The sequence below is a fragment of the Pyxicephalus adspersus genome, chromosome 5 (genome assembly GCF_032062135.1).
Source record: "Pyxicephalus adspersus chromosome 5, UCB_Pads_2.0, whole genome shotgun sequence".
Classification (NCBI taxonomy): domain Eukaryota; kingdom Metazoa; phylum Chordata; class Amphibia; order Anura; family Pyxicephalidae; genus Pyxicephalus; species Pyxicephalus adspersus.
This window is the reverse complement of record NC_092862.1, coordinates 55,681,591-55,694,004: the sequence shown is the minus strand read 5'-3', so window position 1 is coordinate 55,694,004 and position 12,414 is coordinate 55,681,591. Positions and strand designations below refer to the sequence as shown.

The window sequence follows — 12,414 nt, the reverse complement described above, 5'->3', positions numbered from 1 at the left end:
TGTTTTTATTTTAATAAAAAAACAGGTTTTAATCACAGTATAGGCAACACATTATGTTCCACTAGAGCATGAAAGAACAGTATTGGAATACAAGTAACGATATAAGTAATGATCTCAGGTAGCTTGGACCTACAGCATGTATAAAAATTGTAGCTACAATAACTTGTCAAATCCTGTATATTGATATCCAAGGTAAAGACAATGTATGAATAAAAACGGTCACTTACCCCAAACAATGGTATACAATAGTTTGTTTTTGTGTAAAAAAGTAAGTTTTGTTTGAAAAGCTCTAGTAAAGCTTTTTCCTTATGAACTAATACCCAAAGCAAATGCTTAGGATCAGGAAAGTGCTTAGCAAAGCGCAAACATCATACTGAATACGATACCTCAAACCTAACTAAGGTAAAAGTGCTGCTTTCTTTGCTCACAAATTTATAAACATTTTAAGGTATATAGATTACTTTCAAATTCCTGTTCTGTGCTATTAAAATGAACCTATCATTAAAACCAGTTCACACCATGTCTATTGCATTTTAGCCCATGTCTACACATGGTAAATGCAGGTAACATGTTTTGCAATGATATATAATTGTTTTAACAGCGTGCAGGCTATTTTTGTTAACAGTGTGAGTGTGAACTGCCAATGTGCCACAAAGGAGTCCGACAAAGGTAAAAAAAAAAATTATATGGCCTACAGAGCATTGTGAGTGTTAGACTTCATTACAGAATGCAGATATTAGGCCTGATTTAATAAAGCTCTCAAACGCTGGAAGGGGTACACTTATTTCAGTGAAGCTGGGTGATCCAGCAAACCTGTAATGGACCAGGTCCAGGATTCAAAACATTTGATAGCAAACAGTAAATGACTTGTAGAAATCCATTCCAGGTTTGCCGGATCACCCAGCTTCACTGATGAAATTGTATTCCCTCCAGCCTTGGAGAGCTTTAACAAATCAGGCACAATATATTTTTCAGCACTAGTAAGCAAGAGTCAGAGTTAGAGTCTATGTAAATCAGAAACATGGCTGCCCTTGTATATAATCACACACTTAAAACAGCTTCAGCAAAGATGAAAATATTACTATACAATAATGAAATGTATACTATTAAGTAGAGTGCAATAACAAGTATAATAAAAAATTATTAGAAAATATTGTTCTTATTTAAAGCAAAACTAAACCCATGTTACTCACCTGTTCTCTTGCAGGGCTCAGCTAACATCCTTCCTCTCTTCCTGTACAGGATGTTGGGAAATCTTGATTGACTGAATGACATACCTCCCGTGCAAGAGTTCATTCCTTCTCGGCACGTCCAGGGGAAGCTGGGATTGATGGGAATCTTGGCAACCATGGCTGACTTTGCACATGTGCAGCTCAACTTTTTGCCAGGATGCCACCATGCCAGAGGGATCAGTCGGGTAGAAGGGGTTATAGCAGAAGGGACATTACCTGTCTGCATGTCTGCTTCAGATGTGTGACTGAAACAACTGAGAAGGAAATATTTTCAGGCAAAGAGTTCCGCATTGGCAGCTTTCCTAATCTCCGAGTGTTAGGAGTTTTCCGGTTCACAACAGCCTAGCATTCACCCATGCAGATATAATTATTAAGGTAAAGGCACTTCAAAACAGGCTCTCATTCACGTGTGTAGCTACAGGATTGTGGCGTAATTCATCTTCAAAATTCTCAACAGTTTTTTTTATTATTTTCAATTGCTCCAGAACCTTGGAAGCCTTCTAGCTAGATAATAAAAACACACCACACTAGTTCCTAAACTGTAAACCATCTTAAGAGTGTCTATTGTAATTTTCAAGAATAAATTGTGAAATGTTCTAGTTTTATAGTCAATGGTTTTATATACTACTGTCATGAAACAGATATCCAAATGTTTAAACAGCAGAGTCAAATTGCTTGTTTGAGACAAATTCAGGGGAATCAAAGTTCATTAACCAGCTCATGTAACTGAATAATAGATGAATAATATACTTTCCATGCTTACACAGCTAAAAATGTATCAGCTATGTAACAATAATGTACATGAATTTGGACACACACCAATAATGTAACCTGAATACACCATGTTTCCTGAATCATTACATTTTGCTTTGTTATCAAGCAATTTCCTTGGCTTTCTTTTACACAGGCAAAAACATATTAAATATTGTCATCTATGACAAGATGTTGAGTTGTAACTGTAACACAATACCACATAAGGCACATAGTAGAGGCTGCAAGAATGAATACCTAAATAATGCAATACATTTTTACTGCAAAACTAGAAACAAAGATAAACCTTATTGCTAATACACTTTAAAAAAAAGGTGTTTTTAAAGAGAGACATTTGCAATTATTTCATACAATTGTTAGAAAAAAAAGAAGTTAAAATACAACAAAGAAGTTAAATAAGTAAATTTTTTTTTTTCTCACATGCTAAATTTTTTCTTTTAATTTTACTTCCAGTCCTTGGAATAAAATAATGGGACAAATGTACATCTGCTCCTCTCTTACCCAACACATACAGAAATAATCCAAAAATACAAGACTATGAGAGTAATAAAGAAAACATCACAACAGGGGACCTCTGAGCAGGTAAAGTTTTTTGTGTTTTGCCAATGGCACACATGGGCAGGTTATGTGTTCATCAAGTCCCCAAAATATACCCCAAAACAGGAATAATGTGAATGCACCAGCATACCTTCATATAGTGAATAGCTTATCCTTTATGCAGAATGCTGAAAGGTATCTTGAGAGGAAGGTTCTAAACTATTGGCTTGTGATGTCTTTTACTAAGCTGTGCAATGGATACAGCAAAAGTTTCACAAAACAGAAAGGGTTTTTAATACAAGAGGTCTAAGTTACCTGTTTTGTCAGTAAGCAAATACACCAAGCGTCCCAACTCCTCAGGAATTGTGCTAGTTCTCACCACAGTGCCAGGAATATTCTCATCTCTCATTATCATCCAGCCATAAGCAGCCTTTCCCATGTCTAGATTAACTCGTAAACTAAAGAAAGAAATGTTTTATTTACATAGCCCTTAAATTAATATTAACTTAATACAGAGCCAACACAGTACAAAGTCTTGACAAAGGCCATAATCATGTCACTAACTGTTCCTCAAAGGGGCCCACAATTTATTGTATAATAGTTTATGTAAAAAAATACACTTTACTGGTCTTTAATGACAAATGCCAATTCCCTTCCTGAACAGTAACTAACTGCAGAGGACCCTCTCACTTCCATTGTGTGAGATGTAAAACTGTCAGTGACATACATCTCAGCCAATGAATATATTTTTTTAAATTCCTAATAATTGTAGGTGTTTCCAGCAGTAAAATATAAAAGACATCAAAAAAGAGGTTCTTTTGCAATTGCAACAACATAATGATTGTTATTTCCACTGTAAAAAGGAGCTTCTGCTAAGATTCTATTGCTGTCTGTATCCGGTTGTATTGGAATAGCAGGGAGGAAGTTTTCTACTTCTTGGATAGATGTCTAGAATATGATAAATGTCTTTATAGATATATATTTTGGGGAACATTTCAATATTACTCTTATGACTGCAGGGGTTGAATGCCCATTTTGCTTAGCATATCAGTAAAGACATATTTAACTATTTTAACTATATTTATATATTTTATTTAATTATTAAATATTTATTTACTTCCAGAAGAGGTTGCCCCTTCTCTTACCACCAGTCCCCCAAAGTCATTTCTTTAGTGTACTATATAGTGTCATGATATACAAAACACAACTAATAAATGGCTAAGTATAAACAATGTGCGGAGTGTTTGGAGTTCAACAACATACAATGTAGCCAGTACTCCTGTATTGTAAGTTACAGCACCAAGGGCTCACCTGGATATCGGGGCATTAAAAGGAAAAAGGACAGCACAAGTTGCAAGAAAAATGATGGATAAAAGTAAATAAAAGTAGCAGAAAACAAACGCAGAAAAAAAACCCACAGTATGGTAACTTTTCACTTTTCCTGCAGTTCAGCTTTAACTTTAAACATCACATTGAATCTTAGACTTCTACTTAGTTTCCTAGTCAGTCAGCCAGCCTGACCCAGCTGACCACTATGATCCTTTTACGTTATTTCTTATATGCTAATGATCCAATTCCCTATAATCGAATTTTCCTCTAGGGATAATGACATCTGTTCCACACTGTTGTGATCACGCAGTATTCCTTCTAGTGACCAGAAGCTTCATTCATAAACACTGGGCCTTGGTAACTAATAAAGTGAAATGTGAAGGCTTCTACCCTCCAGCACCACCAATCCTGTCTCATACATGCTTAATATACAACACCATGTTGTGATTACTCCTAGCAGGATCAGTGAAGATGTGACAGCTGCTACACACAGCCAACACCAACTGATTTCACTGTTCCAGGTCATGGTTATGGTCATACACCACCTAACACCTGATTGTGGACCACAGCCTGAAAACCTATTGTCCAGATGATGCTGTGGTGTTTAAATAAAAAAAGAACACAATTAGCTAACATCAAGTACTTTTTACATAAAAAACATGAATGCTCAAGATCAGCTATATTTTACTTTACACCTCAAAGACTGCATGTCACGCATTCTAAAGCACAGCAAACAAACAACGTTTCTGTGAAGTATTTTTTGCAGGTTAAAATATTTATTGTTAGATATACTGGTCATAACTCTAATGAATTCAAAACACAATACATAGGGTTTAAATAGGCTAGCAGTAGCTTTGCTTGTGACAAAGGGATGCAAAGTGTGTTGTGTTTTATCATACAATGGGTAACATAATGTTATAAATACATTCATGCTCTACAATGGATTAGATATCCTGATTAGTTTAGTAAAATGAACATTGCACAGAAATACAACAGTATTGCTTTTTGCAGTGATCTCTCAAGAATCAGCAGATTTGCAGGCACTTTCTCACTCTGTTTCCTGATGAGATCAATTTCCTTCACAATGTAAGCCAAGTGTATATTTCAAAAAAATGCAACATTCAGTGAAATTAGACATCCCTGTCTGTCTTTGCTACACACATACCTTATCGGGATGATGTAGGAAAATAGCAGGAGGAACCGGAACAGGTAACGATACCATGGGCCAACAAAACCCTGCAAGGTTACCATTACAACGGAGAGAGCCACCAGGGCCAGAAATAGTGCCTTTGTCAGCTGGTTTAGTTCAAGATCCAACAGTCCCACCTAACCAGAAGAGAAAAAATATTTACATCATAAATATAATTAATACATAAAATTCATTTAATTCACATAACTATAACTGATTTTTTTGTTGTTTACTTTTAGTTTTGTACAAAAAGTGACAGAGACAACTGGTGTAAAACTGGCCACACACATAGTCCCTGATTCATAAAAGCTTTCCAAGGCTGGAAAAGATACACTGTCTTCGGTGAAGCTAGGTGATTTCCTATTGCTTTTTGTTAGCAAATATTTTTTTACACTAGATTGGATCCATTCCAGTTTTTTAAAATCACCCATGTTCACTGATGAAAGTGTATCCTCTCCAGCCTTGGAGAGCTTTAATAAATCAGGGCCATTGCTTCTGAATCAAATGATATTATTGTGATTTTTTTTATCATATTTTAAAGCACTATTTTTTTTTACTTTGCAAAAATGTACAATAACTCTTGTTTAAATTTGTAGGCAATATGAATATTTTCAATAATTCCTAACTTGAATTTTTTCTGTATGCAGCAAGATACACCATTCTGATGATGTTGAAAAAAATCATACAAGCTACATCCAGCAAAAACTAGAATAAATATTTCCAGTCTACCTGTAATTAATCTGATTTGACATTTGGAAAACTAAGGGAGTTTTCCAAATGTCATAACGAATGAATAACTAAGGAGTCAGAATATAACTATTGCATTTATCACAGACAACAGATGAAAGGAGCAGTTTAACCTGCAAAAGATTTTTTTTTTATTCATTGATTTTACAAGATTTCCAGAACTCTGTCACATAACACAGCCCAGTTTAGATGTTAAAAATATTTTTTTTCTCTGTTGCAGTTAAGTAAAGCTGCGTACACACCTGCAATTTTTCTCGTTGGAAAGGATCTTTCACGATCCTTTCCAACGAGAAAAGACTGCACGATGCATGAACGATGCTGTACATACAGCACCGTTCATGCTCTATGGAGAGGGGAGGGGGAGAGCGACGGAGCGGCACCCTGCTGCGCGCTCTCCCCTTCCCTTTCATTAGGATCGGTCGTCGTCCATGGATCCGCCAGGACGGTCGTCGGACGATGGACGACGACCGACTGTACACACGGCAGATTTTCGCCCGATAATTGGCCGATACCGATTATCGGACGAGAAAAATTTGCCGTGTGTACGCAGCTTAACGCTTTAAGTCTGGCCCTTTCAGCAGCCTGTAAACTGTCCATGTTAGAATGATCATTCTTATCTAGTAATAGCCATTCTGTGTCATTGCCCAACCTCCACCAATGCACCATCATGGCAATAGCATGAAATACTGAAATGCAAATTCCTATTAGCTAATGGAAACTGAACGTCAGATATGATACCAAGGACATACAGTGGCTGTGTACAATTTCGTGGAATCCTTATTAATAGCATTTAGTGAGAGATGAATATAAAGAAAATGAATGGTATGTGGTTAGTTAAAGGAGTGCTACTTGGAAAGCACGGAGAGCTTTAAAAGTTGTGTAAGCTATTTATCTCTGTAAACCTTTACTGCACGACTACCAACATAGCATTCCAGTACATAAAGGGACATTCTCAGAGAACTATACAGAATTAGTTGAGACAAATTCCACCACACTTGCTTGTGTACAGACTGCCCCTTCCCTTGAGAACAGAGGAGCAAAGGACCACAGTGGCTGATTTATCAGCTGCATTTAAAATGCAGCCCAACAAGGACAAATATCTGGCAATTTCCGCTGCTTCAACTACTACATAGTTTATGCTTGAATTATTGAGAAAAATAGGTTTTTGGATTAAAATGAAGAAAAATTAAGCCAGGGAAGTAGAGCATGTTTCAAAGCCCAGATCTTTTTGCGTTGACAAAGGCGGTCTAAGTTTCAGGCCTCGCTGAGGATCAGATGAAGTCATTATTCATTCAGTCAGGGAAAAAAAAGACTCAATTACCTCAACCTAAAGATGCTATCAATGAATGCAAAGTGCATATTTTACTCTATTCATCCAAATCCCATTAAAAAGTGAAAGGAATGATTTAATCTGGCTTTTCTAGAGTTGGCCTTTTTTTGTATTAAAATAAAGAATTACTGTCTTGTAACATATGTATCTGCTACACTTTGCCTGCATCATAGCAAGGAAAACTGTACAGCAAGGAGACAAAAACAACCAGAAATAACCAAAATTACCTCTGCATATAAAAGAGGGGCGGAGAACAAAAACATTTATCAAGAGAGTGGACACTCACATTCAAGTGTTGTGATGCTTGGCTAAAGCATAGCTAGCTGTGACTAGCCCATTAAACAAGTGGAAAACATTTACAAACATGTGGAAAAATAAAACAAACTTTATTCAAGGGTAAATTAATGGCATTTGTCCTGCTACTTCTATTACACAGCCCAGCAACATAACATATATAACATAACATGATCAAGACATCGCTGAGCCTTACTGCTCTGCTTTCCACTTTAATCAATAGGATAGTAAATACACTACATGTCCCCTGGTAATAGTGGGCATTACCCCATAAAAATTCCTCAGTCCACACTGTGGACCTGCTGTTGTTTCTTAAATGACTCGCCCAATAAGTAGAAGCACTTTTCATTCACTTTTCTATTTAGGGAGGCTTTTGAATGAGCCCACAGATCTTTAAAAAACTGTGTTCTTTCACTCACATTGCCTTAAAGGAAACCTATATAAGGTGCATTTAGCAGCGTCACTGCATAGAACGCCCCTTTAAAGTGGGACAGTATTATTTGGGAACTTTTGGCTTGTACCTCATACTGATATACGGAGGGTGCAACTGAAAGCATTTACATAGACATTCAATATGGCGTCAATATTTTCTGAATACTAGATCCAGAAAAAGTATGCAGCAAGTCAGAACCCCGCTATATACAAGCTTTGGATTAAAGAATGTCAGCAGTGGTATCACTCGTAAACAAGTTTGTAAAACAGCCTACAGCCGTACATTTTTTGTGATCCTGCTTATAGGTTCCATTGCCACAATTCATTGTTTATCTGACAATTTAATCAAGTCTGCTATTTGCCTCGGCAATCACTAGAAGGCACCCCTAGAGCCTACACATAACTTAAAGTCCACTGGCAAAATATCAAAAAACCCAATCCAAACATTCTCCAAATGTTGTATGGTGAATTCAGCAATATATATCGTTGCTCTTTCTACATTTTCTCTCACTCTCTAAAGTTGGCACCTTCATGAATGTGTCCCGACATCTACTTCCTCCTCCCATTGCAAATCCCATGCATACACAGAAGAACCAAGGGTAGGCGTGAAGAGTGCATTACCTAGAGCTAAGTGCTTATACCAGAACTTGAGGCCAACATCATACTGGAAAGGCAGTCTACACATTCCGGCATAGAAAGTGTGCCGAGAATGAGGGGGACTGATCATGTACAGGTATGTGTCACCTGCTGAACTAATGATGAAAAATCATAAAGTGCATGTGTGTGCTGTTCTTTATATTTGGAAAAAAAATCCATACACAATTTATGGCTATTATAACAACATGTCCGTTTTCATTACATCATTCTCAAGAGCTGGTCAATTCATCTGGTATTCCCTTACTGGGTCATCAGTGGATCAAAAAAAAAAAAAATAGGCAGGTTCCTAACATTGATTGAGCACCACAGTGTAAAAGTATGTACAGACACCAGCTTCTGATGTAACAGAGCCAGTAAATGATAGAAAATTGTGGATATCCACTAAAACAACCGAGAACTGAATGGCCACCCTGTTTAATGTAATGTTTCTCATGATGCAGTAACTATTCAACTTTGCTCGACCTTTCAAATATTTCTATTTCAGGTATCCAGGCTTTTATTTATTACATTTTTAATAGGCCAACATTCTACATTCACCCCCCATGTGCGAAGAAATGCACTTTCTTGTGTCATAATATTTGATTTGTTTAAAACAGCAGCAAAAGCTAAATTAAATACTCTGCTGGAAATAATAATCTCCAAGGGAAAAATTGTACATAACGTCTGATATAAGCACAATGGTTTAGTAAACGGGATTGTTCAAAGATAATGAAGACAATAATTGTTTGTATAATCTAAAAAGCCACTAATGGCAGCAATCACAACTCCATTTAGCTTTTCTTAATTTACAAAGCAAGTTTTAAGTAGCTAATGGTCCTAAGACAAGAAATGGTTTATTCAACAACAAAGGGTAAGTACAGTACTCTGATTAACCTATTCAGTGCCACTGGAATTCCTGGATGGAGTTCTTAGTGGCAATGAAAAGGTTAAGTAAACTACAACTAACTGATTGCTGGGGCAGTGTTAACACTGATCCATAAAGCTTAATTTGTGCATCACAAATCTGAAGAGCCAGAGCTGTGTGCTCTAGTAGGATCATTTGCACAACAAAAAATTCAAGAGTTGCAAGGTTTTCAAGATCTGAAATAGACTAATTTAACACAAGGTAAAACAATGTGTATGACTCTTCTATGAAACAAACCCCCCAGGGGTTCATCTCATAATACCATTTTCCCATGGGGCTCCTCTAACTTCATTCTTTCAAGTAACACAGCATAGCTGGGATAGCGCATACACTGTGAGTTTACAATCAGCTCTTTTACATGCACAGCGACAAGCTTAAGTTGGAATTCTACAATTATTTATAAAATCAGCACTGGCTGATAACCCCTTTCTCACAAAGATATTATGTATATATGTACAACTAGCAGAGTCACCAGGCAATCAATGAACAAACTTACACATACCATAGGCTCTATATGTAATCCATAAATTGCCATATACTGCCCAATCCATTGGCAGCATTAGAAGTTTTTTAGGCCCATTCCCCAGTTCTTTTATGCCTAGAAAAGAATGGAAAGGGATGTTTTTTTCAAGATCCAGAAGCTGTATTTTTTGACAACCATAAACTAAAATAAAATCCTGTTGTCAAAACATTTTTCACGCAAAAGGCTGTATGTTAGGCTGGCCATATACTGGCCAATTTGTCACAAAATATTGGTGACACAATGTATGGCATGTTTTGCAGTGTGATAGCAGAATGATCAGTTTGCCTACATAATGAAAAATGTATGGGCGTAAAATAATGAGCAAAACTTGTGACTCCTAATTGCCCTTCACTTTCAGATTTGCTCCCCACTGTGTGTATGTTTTACAAGCAGTCCTCAAATTACACATGTGTAAGTTATGATATCTCCTAATATATTTGTTAGGTTAACATATACTACCAGTTTTCACACAAAAACTGGTAGTATTGTGTGAAATCAGCAACCAGAGTATTTCTATTTGTGTTTATCAACTTATGACATTTATACTGTTCTGCAACACAGTACAGTCAGGAGTCCTGATTTCTTTTCTTCTGGATTTATTTAATACTTACAGGTCTTGTCCCACGCACAGCGTGTGAGTGTAGGGAAGTCAATGTGTGAGGCACTGGTTTCCTATGAATGAATTAAATATCCACACGGAGTGTGCACTGGCCATGATTTTGCTACTGCAGGAGTTTAGGACTAATGAATGGTCCACAAATAGTTTGTTGTGTGTAGAGTGTGTGCTATGGGGAATCCAGAATATTACTGGTATTATGGAATGCTTAGAGGAATACGGACAAAAGCTAACATTGAAATTGGAATACTACCCATTTAAAGATTTAGAAGCAAAGTAACAGATTTTCTTGTAGCAAAATTATGTGCTGACAGCTTGTATTTTTTATCATGTATTAATGAAGGGGTTATGGCAAATCAACCAAGTGACTTAACCACCTCAATGACCATTTTAGTTCATAACTGCTATATGCACATCACATTAATATATTATTTTAGGAAAATAAAAAATTGAGTAAAATAACCACATTAGGGTCAATGAGCTTTTTTTTACTATGTGCTATGTGATCCATTGACCAGCAGAGGGAGATGCTGACTGGCATTAGTAATGCCATTTAAAATGACTCTAGTCATCTCATTGCAACTTGCAAGTGTAATACAAAATTAAAAACAAATCATGGTTATACAACAATACAGGCAAGGAGAACATTAATTGTACTTTGATTGCTGAGGCAAAGAGCTACAAACTAAGCCTTGGAAACCAATATGTTAATTATTGGATTGAAATGTGATTAATACCTTGAGCGAGTACAATGATTTGCAGTCTTATTCCCACTACAACTAAACAATAAGCCTTGCTGCACCACAGTCCAAAAATACAGAAAACAAATGTACAGCAATAAAATCTCTAAAAAAGACACCACAGCCATATCTCCAGTAAATGAATTGTGAAGTGACAACAAAAGAGAGACTGAGCAAGTAATTTATACTGTTTAACTTAGTTACAAGTCAAATGACTGGAAGCATGGAAACAATGTCTCAGGGTATCATAAAGCTTAATAGTTTCAGGAACTAAAATGCCTGTACCTATTGCCTTTCTAATGGTATGCTACTCTCCATAGGAAGCTATCAATTTTAAATGGTTTTCACAAGACCACCCACCAATTTAGAATAATTACTTCAATAACCTGGGCTTTCAGGGACATCGGAAACCTGAACAATCACTCATATAAAGAAATCCTGGGGTCAAACGCACAGGTTTCAGTTTCATTTAATTAGGCAAAGGGAGTTATTTTTTTTCTTAAATATTATAGCTAAATAGTTATTTTATGGTTCTGCACATAAAAAACAAGTGCAAATCACAAGGAACATTGACATCCCTTGAATAAAATGCTATATAATAAATTCTCAATGTACCATTTTCATTTTCTGAATTTCAGAAGTTATTGAAAGGTCACATTATCTAACTTTTAATGCATATTCAGGAAGATATTTAATTTACTTAATAATAGGTAAAATGTTTATAATCACAAAAATGCAAATAAAGTATAACTGCATGTGTAAAATTATTATAAAACCCAGGCAGATTCCAGCTTGCCTAAATGAACATATATTTATATGTACATACCGTATGTATATGTACAATACCATTCACCCCACTGCTTTGTAAACTCTCCCATCTGGGCCTTCATAATATTTCTTTTTTGACATGTTATATGTAAAGCTTAGCCTCTTTAGTTTTTGCACAGCTGTACAGCTCCTATAATAAAACTACTTACTCTGATTTCACTGCACATGATTACCTTCTCAGTGTGCATTAGAACTGCACCCAGTCATACAGAGCCCACTTCGTTCTGCATTATCTGGACCAGGGATGTTTAAATCCTATCATCCAAAAATCAAGCTGCATTTGGT

The 12,414-nt window shown here is 36.2% G+C and overlaps 1 protein-coding gene across 3 annotated transcripts in view; it reads right to left on the bottom strand.

Moving 5' to 3' along the window:
• ATP9B (ATPase phospholipid transporting 9B (putative)) overlaps nt 1-12,414 on the bottom strand; it is a 161,975-nt gene that overhangs the window by 44,471 nt on the left and 105,090 nt on the right. For all 3 annotated transcript variants that reach the window (XM_072411551.1, XM_072411552.1, XM_072411553.1), the window contains 2 exons: nt 5,035-5,195; nt 2,856-2,998 (listed from right to left, as the gene is read on the bottom strand). In XM_072411551.1, the coding sequence (XP_072267652.1) occupies nt 2,856-2,998; nt 5,035-5,195 (304 nt within the window). The remainder of the gene's footprint in view (nt 1-2,855; nt 2,999-5,034; nt 5,196-12,414) is intronic.